This window comes from Caloenas nicobarica, chromosome 1 (genome assembly GCF_036013445.1).
Source record: "Caloenas nicobarica isolate bCalNic1 chromosome 1, bCalNic1.hap1, whole genome shotgun sequence".
Classification (NCBI taxonomy): domain Eukaryota; kingdom Metazoa; phylum Chordata; class Aves; order Columbiformes; family Columbidae; genus Caloenas; species Caloenas nicobarica.
Window position 1 is genome coordinate 148,404,623 of NC_088245.1, and position 21,605 is coordinate 148,426,227.

General features: G+C 40.4%; 1 protein-coding gene across 3 annotated transcripts; it reads right to left on the reverse strand.

Moving 5' to 3' along the window:
- Window positions 1-2,401: 2,401 nt before the first annotated feature.
- On the reverse strand, window positions 2,402-13,626 carry MFSD9 (major facilitator superfamily domain containing 9). Of its 3 annotated transcripts, none has more exons than XM_065658432.1 (7): window positions 13,488-13,609; window positions 12,209-12,268; window positions 11,148-11,235; window positions 9,822-9,865; window positions 8,451-8,580; window positions 6,936-7,145; window positions 2,402-6,409 (listed from the first exon to the last, which is right to left on the reverse strand). In XM_065658432.1, the coding sequence occupies exons 1-7, from the start codon at window positions 13,578-13,580 to the stop codon at window positions 5,619-5,621; spliced, it is 1,416 nt and encodes a 471-aa protein (XP_065514504.1). In that variant the 5' UTR covers window positions 13,581-13,609; the 3' UTR covers window positions 2,402-5,618. The 3 variants fall into 3 exon arrangements, with proteins under 3 accessions (XP_065514504.1, XP_065514513.1, XP_065514522.1); XM_065658441.1 differs by having other exon boundaries at window positions 12,209-12,249; window positions 13,488-13,540; XM_065658450.1 differs by lacking the exon at window positions 12,209-12,268 and having other exon boundaries at window positions 13,488-13,626.
- Between the last annotated feature and the right edge of the window lie 7,979 nt (window positions 13,627-21,605).

The window sequence follows — 21,605 nt, forward strand, 5'->3', positions numbered from 1 at the left end:
CTCTGGGAGCAAACACACCGCACCCTGTACGACCTTTTTCAAGATATGCCAAGTCCACCAATTTCAAACATTAGCAACATTTTAAGGCTCACACTGCAAGAAATGCTTCAGCTGGTCACCATTTCCAAAATTGTCCAAGTTCTGCCAACATCCCCCAGCTCCAGAAGAAAAGATGAAGGATTTTGAAATTGGCTGGAGGAACGCTTTTTGTATGACAAGAGCTTTGATCCTATAAAAATATGCTTACGAATATGCTTAAAACATGGCATCTGCAATACATAGCCCCAGCCATGCCAACAATAGATTGGAGGCTCATGCCAGAAAACATGGTGGAGTCCAAGGATGAGAAGGAGGAACTGCTTCGGGACACAGTAGAGAGAAGACATGGCCTACTTGCTTCAGGTGCTATTTAAATCTGGGAGAGACAGGAGGACTAGGAGTCCTTTTTTTAATCCCTCATTTCAGCAGACCATGATAGATCTTGCACTTTCTAGATAAACCTGCAGCTGTCCTTGACACTGCGCGTTGTGTGAACAACCATGAGGAAGAGTCGTGGTTTAACTCGAGCTACCAATATAACCATAATAGCCACTCACTCACTCCCCCCCATTCCCACCCCCAAATAGGGGAGAGAATCGAAAGGAAAGAGAGAAACTTGTGGATTGAGATACACACAGTTTAATAAGATAACGAAATAACAATAATATACTACTACAACTGCTAATATATATTAAATTGAAATAGAATATAAAAGATACTGAATGCAATTCCTCATGAACTCAGTCTGCACTGAGCAGCCAGCCCCAGGAAGAGAGAGAGCACCCTGGTCCTGAACAGCCGATCCCAGAGAGAGAAGAGAGAAAAAGGCAGAAAGGCCCAGAGGCTTCTGCAAAACAGCAGGATGGCAAAAGGCCGAAGAAAGTCCCAAAGAGAACTCCCCCAAACAGGTCTCTGTCCCAGCTCTGAGAAAACCTGAACCTAGCCAGAAGACCCCAGTGCTCCTTAGATATGAAGGATGATGCCAATGTGGTGGAATATTCTTATTGATCAGTCTGGATGTCAGTCAAGGTCTGCCCCATCTAAGCCCCCCTTCCCAGCTGCCTCACACCTGTGGGCAGAGCTCAGAGGCCGGGGCTCTTAGACCACAGCAATTAAAAACATTAACTCTGTCCCGGGGTGTTACGTTCTTGTTCTCAAACTAAATCCAAACAATGACCATTCTAGCTATGAAAAAGAAAGGTTTCTAACTGCATGAAGAAAATTAATTTGTTTTAAGTCAAACTGGCACAGAAAGCTGTCTTGCAACTTTCAAGTCAAAGAGTTTCATCTCCTTGGCCTGTATTAGACAGCCAGCTAAATGGGGAGCTACTTAAAATAATAATAATAATTTTAAAAGCATGGCAGCATAAGTTGAAGGAACCTGAGCATTTGGAGTTAATCAAAGTTGGGGCTAAAAATTGTCCCTCCTAGATCCTGTGTTGAGTCAGTTGAGAATCTTATCCATTCGAAGAATTCTTCTTGCAGCTGGTAGACAGACCTTCTAATAGGACAACACAATGGTAGATTAGGTTAGCATCATTCCTCTCCCAAGTCAGCAAACACTGACGTGGTTCCCCCATAGCACTGAGGTGCTTCAGAAGCCTTTTTGTCCTGTGAGATTTGACAGAATATGAGGGACTAAGATTGCAGAAGGGAAAGCAATAGTTATACTGGCTGCTCTGGTGAGTCTCACTGGCTCATGATCTGAAATGTGCTCAGGTTCAAATGTGTGAGTTACAACAGCATCCTATTTGCCACAGGTTTTGTTTCAAAAAGTAATTTTTTGCCACAAAAAGGAAAAGAGATTTTGAATACACTAGTTTACTTCATTTATTTTTAATATCTAAGACCTCCTGTTTATTACAAATTTGACAGAAGAGCAGTTCCTATGATGTAGCACATCTCAAAAATAGTTCTTTGATGCTAATTTAGGATTTAAAATAACCAGAAATTTGCCTTCATTTCTCCTTGTAAGTTAACACAGAAGTTTTTCAAGCCTCCCCTTTAAAACCAGCTCTACAAACTCTTTCATTTTGTATGAGAAAGAAGCCTGACACTCACAGTCATTTGATTCTCAAAGTTCAGGCTCCAATATACTCCCTTACAAGATTAATGATCAGCTTTTTGTGACTGAGCCTTCAAAATTATAGCAATGACAGCACAATTGGTTTTTGGGTTTTCAAATCCCAAAGTGCTAAGCTATAAAGCATCACTTACCCAGGGATATTCCCTACCACCCATAACCAAACGAGGGCTGGCAGCACCTGAATGGACCCAGAGAGGTTCCCATCAGCTAGAATGCGGTGGCATTACAGACTGCTTGAAGTAATCAGCAAGCAAGTTAGAAATAAACATTTGTCCTGTTCTGTTGCTGTGTTATCTGCTCAATAAGCAACCTGTTCTCAGAAAAGGAGAACGGCACTGACCTCTGTGATGGTTTTGCGGTGAGTAAATTCGGAGAAAACAAGACGAGAAACTGAAATCTGCAGAACTGGTATGTTTATAAAGGATCTCTTCAACTGTATTCAGCATGCACCAACATGGAATAAATCTGACATTTGCTTCATCATTTAAAAGCAAGAAAATCAGTACATATCATATGCTACCAGCTCTTTTATAGAAATAAATCACTACATTGGATACACAGCCTCTTCGACATCAGCTGATCATAAAGGTCAGAAAAGTAGTCACTGTTAAAAAGTGAAAATTTCCAAAGGTAAAAGGCAAAAAAACCCAACCCTGCTACAATCCCATGAAAACCAACCCAAACCTAAAGTAACAGCAATCAAGAGAAAAATCTTAATTTGCAGTGATTTGAAGGTAGAAACTTTATTTCATATTCAGATCTCTGTTTTGTTGAAGTCTTCAGATACAACAGCTGGATTCAAGAACCTGCTCAGTAATTCAGTAAAGCCCACTAGACTGTAGCCAGAAATAGCTGGAACTGCTCCTCCCTCAACAGAAAAGAGGGAGTCACACCTCCCCCTCTCCAGGGAAGTCATTTACTCATCGCTCTCTGAACTTGTGTAGTTATGGCACCTGAGAGACAACACAGGGGATCCAAACGTGGTCTCCACGCACTAGAAACTAGTGCTTTAAGCGCTCCAACTCAAAACTAGCAAGTTCTGTATTTTCTACTTCTTTTTCATTCACTGTCAAGCCACTTCTTGGTTGACTCCTTGGCTCCTGTGCCTTTTATGTGAAAAGCAAGCAGATTCAAATGATCATTTTAAGGAACAGCTTGAAGAAAAAAAAAACTGCACTTCATATTGACTTGAACACCTCTACTTTGTGCTGTATTTTCAGCAGAGGAAAAAGGGAAAAAAACACAGTGACAAAATGATAGATGTAGAATGTCACTTCATTTTATTTCTATACCTTAAAAAAAAATAGGGCAACTTTTCTGTAACTGAGTCTTTACAAAGAAAAATGTTTCTGCAGCACTTCAGAAATCATTTTGACCTACAAGTGAAGTTTTCTTCTGTAACATCAGTTGCAACATGTCCCTGAGACGACAGCCTTCCACAGATTTCTCAATTAGATTATTTAATTTTGGTTTTATTTAGCTTATATGGAGAATTATTTTTCAAAATATTTGCTGATTGTGGAAAGCATGTTTTTCATTTATGTATAAACAAAAACAGTGAAGTTTTCAAGTTTTTATAAGCAGAAAAGCAATATTCAGGCAGCTGTATATGTTAGCATAAAGTAAATTTTATGGTGTCTACAGAATTCAGCTTTAATCAGTGAAGCAGCTTAGAAGCGTAAATGGTATCTGTTGTCCCATATAATCAACAAATATAGTAAAAGCAACTAAATCTTTCATATATATTAATTTGAGGAGGTTTTCCTACCCTTTTCCTTTACCTCTTCCTATAGTTGCAAAACAGAAGTCCCTGACTTACAGAGGGTTAGTTTTAAGTAAAAAACAAAACAAACTCCCCAGAAAACAATTTTAAAAGATGGAAAGAAAGAAAATACGAAATTTAGGGCAAGAATGTTTTGGGACATCTACCAAACAAGACAGAAGGAGGTAAGACACTTGAAAATGCCTGAAGTTCCTAGGGAGAAATGAATCATAGATTATTACAATAAGGAACTCTGAGGATATGTACTGATATCATAGCAGCAATGAGACACACACATCAATATATAAAATTAAAACAACTCAGAATTCTATACATATTCCTATGGTGCTGCCACTGGAATCATGAAGGTTTCAGCAAGGATTTAAATGAGAGCAGGCACTGGAAAAGGTAGAGAAGAAAAACAAATAATAAAATGCAAAACACCATCTATGATTCTCCTGAAGCAGCAACACTATTTGCACAGATGTGTTCAAGAAGATAACTAAATTGTTTTTATCAAAAAACACCCCCAACAATTATACATAGCTGACTTTGTACTTTCATCAAGTAACACTAGGAAAAACATATGGAATGTTATCAGTGCAAAATATATTCTTCATACGTTTCAAATGAAATGCAAACACTGATGATTGGCAAGTAATATGAGCTTGAACAGTAAATAGCACAGGCGAGTGCTACAACTCTTGGTATAGCTTTGAGAGTAGCCTCTCATTAGTTAAGCAGTGCAGACAATGAAGATTAAAACACCAACAAATTTGTCACTGAAATGTCACTTATGCCTCCAGAAATGAGGATGTGTTAATCCACATCCATGAACTGAGAATTGCTCCAGCACACCTTTAACAGTCATTCAAAAGAATTAAGAAGCAAATTTATTCTTAAAATGAAGGCAGAAAAATTGCACAGGGAATATTACCAAATAATTTATGACAAATTTGTTCAGTAGAAGTTTTACTAAACAGAAAATACCAGCTTAAGTTTCAATAAAGCTTACATTCAGTCACGGTTTCAGTCTGAATGACCCCATGTTATTCTAAAAGTTTCCATTTTAGGCCTTCTAATACATGAAGTTAGCATATATTCAATTCTGTTACCTGAGAATGACCAGGAATCAGCAAGGGTCAGATAGCTGCCCCAAAGTACCTCACCATGCTGTGCAGCAAGTTTTGCAGACAAAGTACGCGTAACAAAATCACAAAAGCAAACACACTGTTAATTAAGGTACTGTCACAGCAGACAAATGACAGCAGGCCACAGCATAAGAAATTAAGGCCAATGAGCTATATTGCAAATTCTTCTGATTAAATAATAAAAATTCACCACTGATTAAATAATAAGTATCCATTTACATCTTTTAACAATCTATCAATCTAAACACCGTTTCAAATGTGAGCTACACGACGGATTTGTGTATTTCATGTAATTCTCTTTTTTCTCTCCAAAAAGGTTAAAAATCCATTAAAAAAATCCCAGACAGTACAATAAAGCAACACCTGTCCTCCTCACAAGTGTTCTAGTGGTACCAGTTAGAATAACATTTGTCTGGAGTTAACATCCCTGCAGCAGAAATATTTATATGTACTTGCTTCCAAGTGAATATAATGTGCCTTCTTAAAAGATCCTGTACAAGTCTGGCAGGTGTAAACATCACCCCAGGCTGATTCACTTTGCCTCTCCTGTAAGATACCTCTGTGCAATCCAAATTTGCAGCTACTGATTTTTTAACTTAACATTTCCATAGCTACAGTATTTTTGTTTGTTCGCGTTCATTATCAGAATAGCTACTAAAGCTAGTCCAACCCCTAGACTTGGTGGGCCACAAGGAGTGAACTCCTGAGCAATTCCAGAAAGGAGCGGGGCAACTATACGTCCCACTGATGTCACAGACTGTCCAACGCCTAGGAGCGTACCGCTGGCCTCATTCCCACCAACAGTCAATTCAAGATCAATGATACAAGTACGACCTATAGTAGTTGAAAAGGCTAAGAACGTGGAAGATAAAATGACCATCCATATGCTCAGAGCTGACGCATACAGGAGAATCAACGTACAGGTAAGTGTGCTGGAGTGCAACAAAATTCTGTAAGTGTTGTGCTGATAGAATCTTGTTATTGGTCCGAGCAGACAACCAGCCAGGACTCCAAGCGCACTGCTATAGCTCATTAGGTATCCAGAAAACAAGGGTTTCACTCCAAATCTCTCCTCCAAGGCCAGACTAAAATTGCTATAGTACAGCAGTATAGCAACAGACATCAGCAATCGCACTAAAAATATATCCCACAGATCAGAGCATGCAATTCCTTTAATCCTCTTCAGCACTGTTGTAACTTGGATCCACGGAGACTGGAAAAGACTATCGCTTGCCATAGCTCCATTAGTTGCTGATTTCAAGTGCAGGTCACTATTTGCTTTTGCTGAGAAACTGTCTGTTCCTTTGTTGCCTTGTTGATGTTCCCTACTGCCAGTGTTTTCTTCACTCCAGGGTAACATCCAGACAAGACCTACATAGGTCAAGAAATTAGCTGATTTCATTCAATTTCATTAACTTTACGTGGAAGACATTAGTCTGATTGTAAAAGTTTTCTTAAAGATCAAAATTTAAAAAAAGGACTTTAACAATAATGTCACTTTAAAAAATTATGAAGATTAAGTCTACTGTTATTCACAGTATCAGTTCAATTTTAAATGAGGTGAAAGCAAAGAAGGAAAACACTGAGGTGACACATTTGCAATATTTAAACAAGTCTAATGGCTAAAGCCAAAATTGTGATTTCTAGTCTTCATCTTTGGGCACACTAAAAATTCCCATTCCTATGTCTGAATGTAAAAGATATATACAAAGGAAAAGCATCTGGAGGTTAACGGTTTCAAAATTTCCACCCTTCCACACAGGTTCAAATTGAAAAGGTAGCATCAGCATACAGAGCGTGTATGCCATAGATAATAAACACACCATGAATTCAAGGTATTACAAACGGTATAAAAACACAAGAGTGAGGAACGAAGGGGCCCAAGATGCGAACTTACCAGCATTCAGAAGGAAGATGGAGGCACAGATGAAAGACGTTAGATAAAAGCCATCTTCCAGCTCTGTAAGGTAGCCACCAACGACAGGCCCCAGAATGAAGCCCACACTAGAGGCTGCATTGAAACGTCCCATTACTAATGGGCGGTCTCTCTCAGAAACCAAGTCTGAAAGCAGGGCTTTAGAGATGGAGAGGGTGTGCTTGAAAATACCTGCAATATAATATAAACAAAGTGAGAAACATCTATTGCTCAGTCCAAAAGATTAAAAATTACAGAAGCTACATGAAATAGCAAAGTTCAAAACCTGTATGATCGGTATTTTTAAGATTCCATAAGCTACAAATTCTTCAATGCTAGAGTCATGCAGCCTTTTGGGCCATGACCGTCATCCTGGCTCTTCAAGAATTTGGACTTAAGAATCAAAATTATTCATGCATCTGCTCCTGCAGCCCTGCTGAAAGAAGAAGGACCTCAGCTGAGTGCTGGAGCACAGTAGGAATAAGAGAGTCACTGAAACAGGAAATTGTGGGTGGTAATGGTGGAGCAGGAATGGCTTGTCTGCTTATGAACATAGCTCTGTACTAACTTTGCTGAGCATGGAGATTTCCGGGATTGTAACATACCAAATTCATGTGGGAGACTGGTGGCTGGCAAAAGAAGAGCACAGGGGGTAAGCACACCACAGGAATACCTGCAATCTTTTGCAAGGTATGCAATGAAGTCTTTTATGCTCCTTCCCTCTGACCAGGGCAACACTGTCACAGTCACAGTGGTGTTAGCATTAAGAAGTATTACCTCTACTAAGTAATCAAATATCGACCAAATAATTAATTAGCAAATTGTCTTTAAATGAAGAAACAATATAAACAGTTCCTAAATCAAGACTATAGGCCATAAAAATGCCCTTGGATAGATGTGTTCACAGTAATAGTGATACTTACTATATCAGAATACATGTAATAGGTGTTCAGCTATTATAAGAAATCTGATATGAACCCTGGCACAAACTTAGCTTCAGCGCTGCAAATGTACATGCTTTTGCCCAACATAAATATTATGTTGAAGTACTGACCTAAAATTTCAGCCAGATCTTGTATTATCACTTTGAGGTATATTTTCAGCACGAGAAAAAACACAATAATGCACGTATCATTTCACTCTGCGTTGCAAATGCAGGCCAAGATTTCCAGCAGTGATTTGGTGTATTGTGTACCTGTTATGACTAACCTTACAATAGCTTCTTTCAAGGAACTGCTGCACTCCTGTTCTCACAAAATTCTGCCATTCAAGGTGGCATAAAATTTGTGACAGTTGTTGAGTAAGTATTTCAAATTGTTTTAAGAAAAAGGCCATGAGAATGTTTGATTTGTAGAGATTTTTCCATTACTGAGATTCAGCTGGTGTTGCTGGGTGATGATGCCATGTAGCCATCCACATACCACAACTTCTCTAATAATAATTCTCAAGCTGAGACTACAGGGAATTTAAACTGCAAAATGCCAGGCATTTACTCACCTACAGGGACTCTAGAAATGGCAAACAGAAACACAGTGGTAGATGTTCCAAGAAGGAAGTAACCCAGTGCACTGAGAAGAATACAAGCAAGCAGGGAATACCGTCTTCCTACTATGTCACTCCAGCAGCCCTTTCATACAGCAGGAAATTAAGATTAGCTTTTTATACCATTTAACTATGTACAGTGAACAATCAGTACTTCTAAATTAAATTGAGAAAAGAGATCAAAGGACTGTCAATGAAAGCTTAATAAGCTTATTACACAACATTCCTAAGTGCTCAAAATCTGGAACTGATGAGCAGAGCTCTGCTCTGCTGGCAGTGCACCTGCTGGAACTATCATTCTGTTTAATGTCATGCATACAGCTTTTTTAAAAACAATTTCTCTCTTTTAAAAATACAATCCTGCAATAAACACCATGAAATAGTAGTAGCAGCTCTCTGAAAATGTTATCACAACCGACCACAAATATTTCTTTGCAACAATGGTTGCTATGTACTAGACACTTGTTGAGCATCCTAAAAGGAATGATCTTAGCTATGAGGAATTCATCATCTGAGTGTAGACAAGTGGGAAGTATTTATGAGAAGGGTGAACAGTGAATTTGCATGTAGCACGCTTATAAATCCGCTTGATTGCAAACAGGAAGTTTAATAAAGTAGGCAATAGTCTTGCATAGCAAATCCTGGAACAGTTTTTTCCATGGGATGCTCAAAATCTGCTCTTTTGGAAGCTAGGAGGTATCAGGGTAACATTAAAGGTGTTCCTGGCTAAATGCAGGGACTAAGGTATTAATAAGTAAAGCATACATTCAAGAGGTTCAGCCTTGACATTTAGTCTTTGCACTCTTGCTTAGAATAGGATGTAAAAAATCGAAAGCTAATGGAAAACAAAACCAAACAAATCTTAAAGGCATAATACATGAATTTAGGCCACATGGCAAATTACAGGGCACTGCGCATTAAGCAGGGAAAGCAAACACTAGGTAAAAGGCTTATGAAGAACTGACTTGTGAGACTGTTTTTTGGACAGGCTACTGCATTGAAGAAAACTGCTTTACTAGCACCAACACTGAAGAGAACCCTGTGTGACTGTGACATGCTCATTAATGTACAACTGAGCCCAAAATGTGGATTCTTGATTTTGTCTAAAGACTGTATTCTGTTTAGTTCTGAAAAATTTGATGATTCCCTACAAAGGAAACAAACATTTTCCACACAAACTAAAAACTGGATCCACCAACCAAAAATGCTTATATGAACACTATAAAAATTTTAAAAATTTCAAGAAACACTCATTAACCTCATCCTTTTTTCCCCTAAAATCCACAGAAATACCAACATACTTAGGAACAGAGTGTTAGAACTCACCACAAATGTGCTGGAAAATAGTTGCATTATACCATAGAGAGATCCTAAAACAAACAAGTAAAATATCAATGTTAAAAATTAAACTGAGGGTTTGGGGTTTTTTAATGAAAACCGCACAAAATTTTTAAATGAGACAACATGAGAGAAACTCTGCAAATAATTTACAGAAGAATAAGAAGAGCGAGCAGGACAAACCAAGGGTGAAGCACATAACCAAAGAAATAGTTGTACAAGTTTTCAGCAGAAACTGCGTAATGAAGAAGGATGTTGCTTTGTATGATGTATTAAACATTGGCACTCACAATCACTTTGTCAGAATCAGGAGAGAATTCATTACTGGGAGGCACTCATTACTTTCCATTTGGCACTCCAACATGTTACAAGGTACCACAGAAGCCCTGAAGAAACCACAGACCCTCCTCTTTCATTTTGGAGGCTGAGTTTAGTATTACAGCAGTTAGTAACAAGAGAAGCCGCAAAGAGAAGCAAAGAGAAACATCCGCCAGCCTTTTTTGTTTATAAGAATACACCTCAAAACCCAGTTTCTTTTAAAGTTAAAAATCAAAGCAGACTGTTGAAATGAAACATATTTTTGATGAATTGCTACGTTAAATAATACTCTGACAACTCAGAGCAGAACCAGAATTATTTCATGAAAAGTGCTAAATGTAATCCAAAATAAAAAAGCAAGGTAATAAACTGAATAACAGATCCCATGTCAACCACACATAGCTATAAAGAATATCATACATCATACTTGCATCATTAAACAAGAACTTTAGAAGCATGAAACTTCATCTTACCACTTCATTTTTAAGACAAAATTCCAAACCTTCAGAATTTACTTGTAAACACTCCTTAAAGATGATAAATATTTTGCCAAAAGACAGCTGCAAGGAATTTAATCAAACTGGGAGCAATCATGGGCTTTGGAAAGCTCAGGAGAACCAGCTGCAGAAGTGCTGTTTGCAAAGCCTGTAAATAACAACAAAACTAAAAGCAACACCTCTGGCTTCCAGAGTTGCTGAGCTGTGAATTCCTGCATGCTGGAAAAGCATCTGTACAAGAGTTACTGCAAGATTTCCTTGTTCTTTTCAATAATTCTCTTTTTCAAGCACTTGCTTTCGGCTACTATCAGTATACAAGTTTGGACAGGTCTTTGGGTCTAAAGCAGTATGGATGCCCTTACAGTTCTACTTGGAAATTGGTCTTTTTATTATGCTAGTAGCAAGGAAGAATCATGTTACAATGTCCAATTTGCAGTATGGCGTAATCCACTTCACATTATCTTATTCTTTGGTAAATCAGTCAAGTACTGCAACTCACCTATTATTCCAGCAACTGTATGACTTGCTCCTAGAGATTTTATATGAAGGTTCATTAAAGGAACAACCATACTCACACCAAATAAATCCTGAAAAGAAGGCAGGAAAAGTTTTAATAACTGATCCCTTTTACAAAGATGATAGCAACCTGGCTTAATAACAGTAAATATTTAAAAAAAAATTCTTTCCATATCAATACAAGATTAAAATAAAATTTTTCATGGCCAGTGTGGTATGCTCTAACCTCTACAATGCATCCAGTATGTACAAAATTACAAAAGCACATAAACTGAAAGATAAAGGATAGCCTCACAGAAGAGTTAAATCTATGGGAATGGCAATCCTCTTTCCCCCTCCAGATACAATCATTCTGAAGATATATATTTAAACATTAAATATTCCTTTAATATATATTTAAACTTTATTTTTTTAACAAGAAAAGTACTTGGTACCTGTATTTTAAATTCAAAGTGGCCTGTAATTTCAATCACCTAAAAATACTTTTTACTTGTACAATGAGAGTATATTTGGAAAATCTACAGTATTTTAACTCACAGCCACAATGGGGAAGAAGCTATGGTAAGTCTAAACTTACCTACAGACTGTCTTTGTGTATAACTTGAGAAATGTAGTGAAAAGACAGAAAAATGAAAAAAAGCATAACTGAAAAACGTTTTGTGAGAGGAGGGCAAAGGACACTGCCCATCCTGAACAGTACAAAAATCTCCTACTCATTCTTTTTGATTTTTTATCTTTTGTTAAGCTAACCACATTGACCCAGTGGTTCTTTCACTACTACTATCTGGCACAGCCTACAGTGTTCTATATCAGAGCAGAGCCTTACAGAAGATCTATTGGAGCAAGATCACCTTTTATCAGTGACTGCTTGAGCTGAACTAGACTAGTGTTTCACAGCATGGCCCAAAGCCTGAATAACTGTAACACAGTGCATCACTAAGTCAATTCTCACACAGTGTGTCATCAAGTATCTTTTGATGAGTGAAATTAAGACAAGGTTAGAATCAGTGTTATATACATGAGCAAACAGACAACACGACTTACGAATATCTTCAATAACACGATCTTAGGTGTCACCTGCAGATCTGAAGAGAGGTTCAATGACTTCGTCCACGTCATCAATAGAGACATTAAGAAGGACAGATCTCAGAATATACTCTGGCAGTGTGTTGTGGGCATGCACGTAGAGCAAGACCCATTAACCACTATCCTCTGATGGGTAGTTATTTCTCATTTCACCTATAATTCCTTATGTCAAACGATAACTAAGTTGTGTTTGCTTGGTTACAGGAAGCTTGCATCCCAGGCAGCAGCTCTTTATTATGATATTTTACCACACTCTGCACCTTCTAACAGAACATTCCTTGGGCGACTTCAGCGTGTACTCCTGCTTGGTACAGCGAGGTATAACAGAGATGGAGAACCATGGTGTTTAGAAGTGAGCTAAGAAGCAAAGTTTGTTCTAATGCACCTTTTCCCGGAATGTTAGCTCCAGGACCCAGACTGTTTCTACTGCCCAACCCGAAGGTCGGTAAGAGAACATATCCACATTTTGCAGTGCAAATTTGTATTCGTTTTGCATTCATTTTCCAAGTTATCCATTTGAATTTTAAATTAACTAAATGACATTTTTCCCAAGGCTCACGAATCGCTACAGAATACAAACCTTCTTTAAAGCCTATACATTATGTTCTTTCAGTAAGGGGCGCTTTTTTTTTTTCCTAGAAAAATCACTGACTTTTTAAAATTTTTTTTAAGTTTACACCAACTACTTGTATTTCAAGGAAACAAGGTACAGCTCTCTGACAAGCCCAAGGCAAGATTTAGCTTTGAAGGCTATTTGAAGGCTACTGCCCCATTTCATTCACAGGATAAACCCCATGCATTTGTATCAAACTGCACGCAGTTCGCACGGATGAAACAACACCGCCGCTGCAAACCGCTGTCGCTACAAACATTCAAACTCAAAAAAAAGAAAAAAAAAAAAAGGCAACTGAAGGGATAGACCTCATAACCCGGTAGCTTTGCCCCGGGACTCGGCCGGGCAGCGGCAAAAGACAGGGGGCGGGCGGTGGTGTGGGGGGCGTCTGCCCGACACCGGGCTTTGCAGCATCTCCTGACAACCCTGACGGGACCTCAGGGCTCCGGGGCCGGCTGCCCCTCACCTGCCTCCAGCACGACCCCTCCAAGCGCTGCCCCGGAGCCGTGAGGCCGGGCAAGTCCTCACGTGAGGCGGGGAGACCTCCCCTCCTCAGGCACGGCCGCCCGTTCCAGGCCGCGCCGGAAGGGCGCCGTGGCCGCCGCACCCCGCCTCCCCGCTTACCAGGAAGCCCACCGCGTAAAGGCACCGCACGAAGCGGCCGGACGCCGCCGGGCTCCTGGCGGCTTCCCGGCCTCCATCCTCCTCTTCCTCCATCCGGCCAGCGGCGGCCGCCGGCCCGCAGCCAGCGGCAGCGCGGGGCATGCGCAGTGCCGGCAGCGGGGCGGGAACATGGCGGCGGCGGCGGCACAGGGAGAGGGGAAGTTGTACAAGCTCTTGGGGTTTCCTTTGCGTTAACGAGTGCATTCTTTGCGTTTCTTTCTCTCTTTTGTTTTTTTCCCTGCAGGTGAGGAGAAGCAAGAGTAAAGATCCCTACCCCCCCCCCCACACACACATACCCCCCCACCTGCAGGACTTTGTCCTTCCTGCCTCTTGCCTGTTTGCGTGTGGAGTTTTGCAAGGAGTCACCTCAGGGCCGGAGGTTCTAATGAAAGCAGGAACAGCGAGATAGGGTGGAGGGGCTCTGGAGGCAGAAATACACCCAGGGGCCTGTTCCGCCTGGAAAAGAGGAGCCTGAGAGAGGAGCTTATTTATGCTTATAAATATCTCAAGGGTGGGTATCAAGAAGATGAGACCAGATGCTTTTCGGTGGTGCCCAGCGGTAGGGTGAGGGGCAGTGGGCACAGACTGAAGCACAGGAGGTTCCGTCTAAACACAAGGAGAAACTTCTTTACTCTGAAGGTGCTAGAGCACTGGAACAGGTTGCCCAGAGAGGCTGTGGAGTCTCCTTCTCTGGAGACATTCAAACCCACCTGGACACATTCCTGTGCAATCTGCTCTGGTGAACCTGCTTTAGCAGGTGGGTTGGACTAGATGATCTCCAGAGGTCCCTTCCAACCCCAGCCATCCTGTGACTCTGTGAATGTAGCAACAGGTCCCCTGCACCATTCTTTTGGTCGCTGTAGAAAGATGACTTTGGAACCTGTGTGCCTCAGGGCCTGCCTCAGTCATGGGGAAAAGCAACCATGTCCCACTGCCAGTGCTATGGCTTGGTCCTCTCATGGGGCTCAGCCAGGTGCCTTCATCTTGTGTTTCCTGTGACAAAATGTTTTCCTGCCTTGTTACATGGCTGGTGGTTGTGGCACTGAGCTGGGGAATAAGGGCATCCCTCTTTCTGCTTAAGATGTATGCTGCTGTGCTGCATTTCCGTTGGTCAGGAATAGCTGGAATTGTGGATGGCTATTATGTTATAATGTTTTTGAATCACAGAATAGTTTGGGCTGGAAGGGACCTTCAAAGCTCGTCTACTCCAACCCCCCTGCAATGAGCAGGGACATCTTCAACTTACAGTGTCAGGTTTCAGGCCTGCCTAGTGGGCTGTTCTTGCCTCAAATTATGAATGGGAGGAGAACTAGTCCAGGGGAGAATGCCTGAGGTTCAGTTTGGTAGTGAGGAGAAGGGATGAGGGATCTGCAACCCTTTACTACAAGCATCCACTGTGGCCAATGCTTGGTGTCACCTGCCAAACAAGGAGTTGTGATGGTCTGCAACTGCCCTTCCGCAGCCAGCTGGGTGGTTGTGTGTGCTCCAAGCCAAAGTAAAAGCTCTGGTGGAAGTCGTCTGAAATCTAACAGTTTTGAAGAAAAGATCCTTTTATTACTTCAACAAGGGAGAAAATTTTAAACCTTATAAATCCTTAAATAAAGTTCATAAAATAATTTTGTAAGACAGGTCTAAGACAACTATAGGAATTTATTGCAGTAAATGGAACATATTCTTGTATTCCTGCATTACAAATAGGTAAGGTCAAGACCCCCAAATGTACAATTCATCATCAAATTTAGCAAATCTAACAGTGACTTATTTCATTCTGGTTTACTGCTTCAGATCATTAGTGTAACATTGAACAGCCATTTCAACTTTTCACATACAAATTGAGCCCAGTAGAAAAAGTTACAATCCAGCGGTCCAGAACATTTTAAGAAGTACTGGAAATGAACTTGAGTATGGCATCTGCTGTTAATGTTAAAGACTTGTAAAGCGTAATCTGTCTGAAAAGATCTTCAGACTAAAGAAATGTGGAAAGAAACCTTTTAATTGACTCCACCCTCAAAGCTCTAAGTGCTGGTGGGCATGACAGAGTGACTTAGAAAGCATTTCTAAAACTCTTTTCAAAGGAAGAAATTGTTTTGGATGTTGGGCCTATTTCTCCCCGTCTGGGGTTTTCTGTGGCAGCATAAGTAAGACTGTGTAGCTTTCTATGTTTCTTTCAATTTGAGTTTAACAGATAAATATGCCAGGAATAATTTAGGTACTGTGGATCCTGCTGTGGAGCAGAAGATGGCCTGGATGACTTCTGTTGACTCTGGTCAATTTCCTGTCATACTGAAGTACCCTGATTTCACACACACCCTTAATCTCTGATATTTATCTTTTTTTTAACCTCTGGAGCTCTGTAGAAGCTGGAAGTATACTGAAAGGAGTGGAGGCTAGTTGCTCAGACTTTCTGAATAAAATCCTAAAATATGTGCTAAAGTGTCTGTGCAGTAGATGGGAGGAGCTACTGCCTCAGAGTGAGATTCATTGTAGCTTCCTGCTGTGGAAGGATCCCTGTAAGACGGAAATAGAAATGGTGAAGAAGGATGAAACTCTTAATTTCTGACTGTTTCTGGGGTGCAGGCACATAGCAATTTCCATGGGAAGTTGCCTGAAACATCTCCTAAAATAAGGCAACTCACTGATTTCTGTGAAAATTGCAGATGGGATGAGTCATTCCTTTAAAGCACCACAGGAAACATTGGCGGTATTGGCCTGGCTTTCCTACAATTGTAAGAAAGGTTTAGAGCACTCACCAAGGATGTGAGGAGCTGTGATACACCTTTTTGTACCTCTGATGGTTCTAGTTATCTTTCCCAACTTGCAGGGACATGGATTCATCACACTTTGAATCAGTGTTATGATGCAATTAAAAATTATCATGCTTTATGATATTTTTATCTATTTTATTCAATTTAGATTTCATTTAATATAATGCGGAACAAGATACATGAAACAGTGACCCACTCACAGTCATACTAAAGTTTTCCCTTCCTTTCTGTGGCTGAATAAATCTGTGATGCTTTGTAGAGTGTCAAAGTCCTGAACACAGAAAGGGCGTGAATCAGTGTCCAGATGGGATATACACCCTGCAGCTTTGTTCATTGCGGTGGCTGCAAGTCTGTCACATGTTCCTGCAGATGCGTGTTGCACCATAGAATAATGAAATCATAAGACAGGTTGAGTTGGAAGGGACCTTCAAAGATCATCTAGTCCAACTCCCCTGCAATGATCAGGGACATCTGCAACCAGATCAGGTTGCTCAGAGCCCCGTCCAGCCTGGCCTGGAATGTCTCCAGGGATGGGGCATCGACCACATCTCTGGGCAACCTGGGCCAGTGTTTCACCATCCTCATTGTAAAAAATTTCTTCCTCATGTCTAGCCCGAATGTCCACTCCTTTAGTTTAAAACTGTTACCCCTTGTCCTATCATATCAGGCCCTGCTAAAAAGTCTGTCCCCAACTTTTTTATAGATCCCTTTTAAGTACTGAAAGGCCACAATAAGGTCTCCCCGGAGCCTTCATCAGATTGTTCTAATAGAAATGTGAGGGAGAGGCTGTAGTTTTCATTGCTTCCCACACAGTAAATAAGCAGAATGTGTGATATAATCTATGGATATATAAAACTGTGTAGATATAATGGCTCATAAAGAAGATTATTCTTGTTGATTTATTAGGGTTTCTGTTGAGGCTGTTGCTGGGATATGGGCTGCTTCTGTCCTTAGGTCAGAAGAAAAGTATTTACCATCATCTATCTCCTCATAAGCTTAGTATAGCTCATGCAGGATGAATGACTTAGTGGTACCTGTGTTCAGAATGGCTTAATTTCTTCCATATGTAGAGAACTTGCACTCTCTACAATCTCTACTCAGGTTTTACATGAGCCAACGATGTGCCCTTGCTTCAAAGAAGGTGAATGTATCCTAGTCCGCATTAGGCAAAGCACTGCCAGCAAGTTAAGGGAGATGATCCTTCCTCTCTACTTAGCACTGGTGAGGCCACACTTGGAGTTCTGGGTCCAGTTCTGAGCTGCCCAGGACAAGAGAGACATGAACATACTGAAGAGAGACCAATGAAGGGCCACTAAGATGATGAAGGAGCTAGAGCATCTCTCTTATGAGGAAAAGCTAAGAGCTGAGGCTGTTCAACCTGGAGAAGAGAAGGCTAAGGGGGATCTTTTAAATGTATATAAATACCTGAAAGGAGGATGTAAAGAGGACAGAGCCAGGTTCTTTTAGTGGTGCCCAGTGACAGGACCGGATACAATGGGGACAACCTGAAACACAGGAGGTTCCATCTGAACATCAGGAAACACTTTTTACTGTGAGTGTGACAGACCACTGGAACAGGTTTCCCAGGGAGATTCTGGAGTCTTCAACCTGGAAGACATTCAAAAGCCACCTGGCCATGGTCCTTCCTGGGCAACCAGCTGTAGGTGGATCTGCTTGAGCAGAGGGGTTGGACAAGGTAACCTCCAGAGATCCTTTCCAACCTTAACCATTCAGTTATTCTGTGAATTGTGCCATGATTTACTGTAGTGTTAAGATTAAAGTGGTCATATCTCAAACTAGTTTTTTCGGGCCCCCTTTTAGTCAGTGGAGAAACAAAAAAAAAGTAATTGCGCTTTTAGGGCGTGATTCACTGCACATTGAAGTAATCATCCAAAAATAGGTCAGATGGACTGTGCCATAGAAGTGCCAATATGACTGTAAAGGAAACCTGAGGTGAACAGCTTAACTGGATCCAGCTACCATGCAGTTGTCTAGTGTTAGGTAAGGTGAAGCTCAGCCAAAGATTTAATGGACAACGTGTACCATACTCTGTGTGTCTGCCCAGCACACTGTTGACAATTGATCATGTAGGTGCCATGGATGACATACTGCCTAGCTGGGGAGGAAGGACAGGGTGAGGATCTGAATCAGCAGATAAGGTGCTCCATCACTGTTCAGATTGTTTCTCTTCAACAGTAAATGGGCAGTGAGGTCTCAGAAGGACTCAGCTCTGAGGCAGCTGCTGAAATTGTTTCTTGGTGTATAGTGAGAGATGCAGCCAGTACTAAAAGGCTGTTTTTAGATCATGGACATAGCTGCCAGCAGAGATAAGGAGCTGCCTGCCAATTCCAAACATACACACACCACATTTACTCAATCACACACAAACATAAACAAGCAAATAAAAAACCTCCCCCTCCCATAAACTAATCAAGCTTTTTCTCCTTCAGATGGAAAAGGAAGAAAGAAACAGCCAGCTTTTTTTTTTTTTTTTAAATTTTTATTTTTATTTTTTTTCTGTGTTTAAATACAAGGAGGGGTTCAGATACTATATTGAAGCTGGAGCTATTTAGATACAGAAATAAACAAAATATGCTGATTTAGGAGTTATTTTAGGCCTGCCTATCTAGAAAAGAAAAATAAATGGAAATAAAAACGTAAAACTTTTGCTGGCTTTGTTAAATGAGATCGGAATCCATCCATTATGTGAGGGCCTTCACACTATGAAACAACAAAATCAATGAACGTTGTGCTTAGTTGGCCAAATTGATTGTATGTTAAAACTGATCTAATTACTTTGTTCTCATTATAGTAGGGATAAATGAGGCTAAGTCACTTCGATTCTAAAATGCCAGTCTTTCTGTAGAAATTTAGGAGTTTTGGAAGGAGTTCGGGAATGACATCATTTAAGATTTGGAATTGTTTTGGCTTGATAAGCCTGGCCCTATTTTCACTGCCTTGATACATTCTCTCCTATTGAGGGACCTTCAGAATTGAATTGAAGAAAAAGTGCGCTGAGACTTTCTGTGAGTATTCAAGTAGTGGATCATGTGAATTTCTAAGCTGACATAACAAGTCTTAACATGGCTTCTGATTCATTCCTGACATAGCTGGGCATAATACTGGAGATGTCAGAATATTTGGAAGACAGCACTGCTGGAGAACGTGCCATAAATATAAAAGAGAATAATTAAATTAGATCCTCCCAAGATGAACAGGCTAAGTTGAGACCAGAGTGCATGTACAGTATATTAAAAATAAATACTTTTACTGCACAGGCAATGATTCAGCTGTCATTTGAATTCAGTGAAACTTCTCATGCAAACTAATTTCAGTGAAGCTACTCATGAGAGTAAGTTACTCTCATGCAGAAATGAGTTCATGGAGTTACTGACATATTTCTGACCTGAAGCCAAGTGGGTGCAATAAGACTGAAACCAGCCATTTCAGTTCTTTTATTATTTGTGGTTCAGTGGCTGAGACTGGAGTTCTCTTTTTACTTCTGATGTAACACTGAAAAAGTTATTTCACCATTGTGTGCCACAGTTTCATAGTTACAGGTATGAGTAGCAGTGCATAATCATCTTTGAAAAGAGCTTTGAGATTTTTAGACTGAAAGCATGAGAGTGAAATGTATCTGTATTATTTTCACTGCCAGAACTCACCAAATCCATATTTGTCCTGTTTTGCAGTGCTCGTACAAAGCACTGTCCAGCTGGTGTTTTGTAGGTTGTAAATACCTGTCTGATAACACTGAAAAATAACATTATTTAATGTAAGCCAAATGGCATTATGTTAAGCAGCACATCAGAAATAATTCAATTTTTTGTTTGTTTTTGTTTGTTTGGTGGTTTTTTGTTTAATATATATCATGAAGGACTTTGCATAATTCATTTTATTTATGTCATGACTATCTACATCTCTGGATTTCACTGAATAAAATTTCTTGCGCTCTGGGCCAATGCTTTGTAAGGCCACACATACAACAGCAAAATAGTTGGGAGCTGTAGCCCACTGTGTAGGATTCAGTTCCCGATGAAGACCTTTACATTCAGATGTCTCTATGTGAAATAAGGATCCTTGCTGCCATTAAGGTGGATGGAGGTCTGGTTGAAACAGTCAGTAGTGCCTCCAGAATGACCTGACCAGCTAATGGGAACAGTTTTCAGCTGTCTAGGCAGAGGTATCTAGCATGACTTTTGGGTGGTGTGAACTTGGACTTGTAGCTGTCATTCAAGAAAAGTGCAGGTCTCCTCTAAGTCCTTTGTCATACCTGCCTGCCAAGTGTAGATGTCTTAGACATCCTGGAGCATCCAATGGCAGGAGATGACATGATAGCAACTGTATCCTTCTGTTTCAGGCTCGATTCTGTCACCATCACGTAGGCTCCTAGTGCCATTTGAGGTGGTAGAGGGTACCTAGGACCCTCTGGGACCCTGGGGCTGGCAGATATGGTTAAAACTAGGAGAGAAATATGCTCTTCTGGAGTGGCAGCTAAAAGCCAGCAGGATGCCCTGGGGAGCAGCTGGAGCTGGGTGTCTGCCTGAGTGATGGCACTGAGCTCTCTGTGATCCAGGTTGTGCTGAGCTGCTCTCCAAGCTCCGCTGACTGTATTGACTAGATAGCCATTGATTATAATGGAAAAGCATCCAACTCATGTGAAATTGTCTGAATTTGGGCATGTTAGTCCTGAGCGAAATCCTTTTTTTTTTTTTAATTGGTATTTTGGACACATTATTCTAATCCCTAAGTAAATATTTTCTAAAATATGCCTTATTTTCTTTTATACCACATTCTATGTGCTCTTCTTTTTCCTAAAGATTTTTTTTAAAATTTTTCTTTAATAACATAAAACCCAGTAAAATATCACTTTGTGCTATAGCAGAAAAACATCATCTTCCAAAGTGATGTTTCCAAACGTGGCTTTCTGCTATAGAAAAGTGAACTGCATCAGTGGCTGTCAGGGAAAGCAAATATTGCAAAAGTGTCTGTTTGACTGAAAGTTCATTTACTGTTCTGCGTTCACTGAAATTGTTCATTGCAAAACGGCCACAAAGTATCAGATGTGTTTGTGTATGAAGTTAGTATACTATCAAGTCTGGATAAAATATGACTTGTAACAAATGCAAATCTGGGATTAGGCAGATAATGTTGTGTTATAAAAACACTCAGGACACATCTGTGGTTCATCTATCTGGAAATGAGGAGAGGTGGCAGAAACAGTCTTTTCCTTGCTCTCCTTGAGCACGCTGCTGCACTCTCCATGCAGATACAGGGATATTGGAAGTCGGAGTCCGTCTGGAGACCTAAACCT

Excerpts from the sequence above, each read along its gene's own strand:
- MFSD9 (XM_065658432.1), bottom strand. The coding sequence starts at position 13,580 with ATGGAGGAAGAGGAGGATGGAGGCCGGGAAGCCGCCAGGAGCCCGGCG. Across the intron at positions 12,269-13,487 it reads TTTACGCGGTGGGCTTCCTG|TCATTGAACCTCTCTTCAGA; the intron begins GTAAGCGGGGAG and ends ACGTGGACGAAG. Across the intron at positions 6,410-6,935 it reads CATCTTCCTTCTGAATGCTG|GTCTTGTCTGGATGTTACCC; the intron begins GTAAGTTCGCAT and ends TGACCTATGTAG.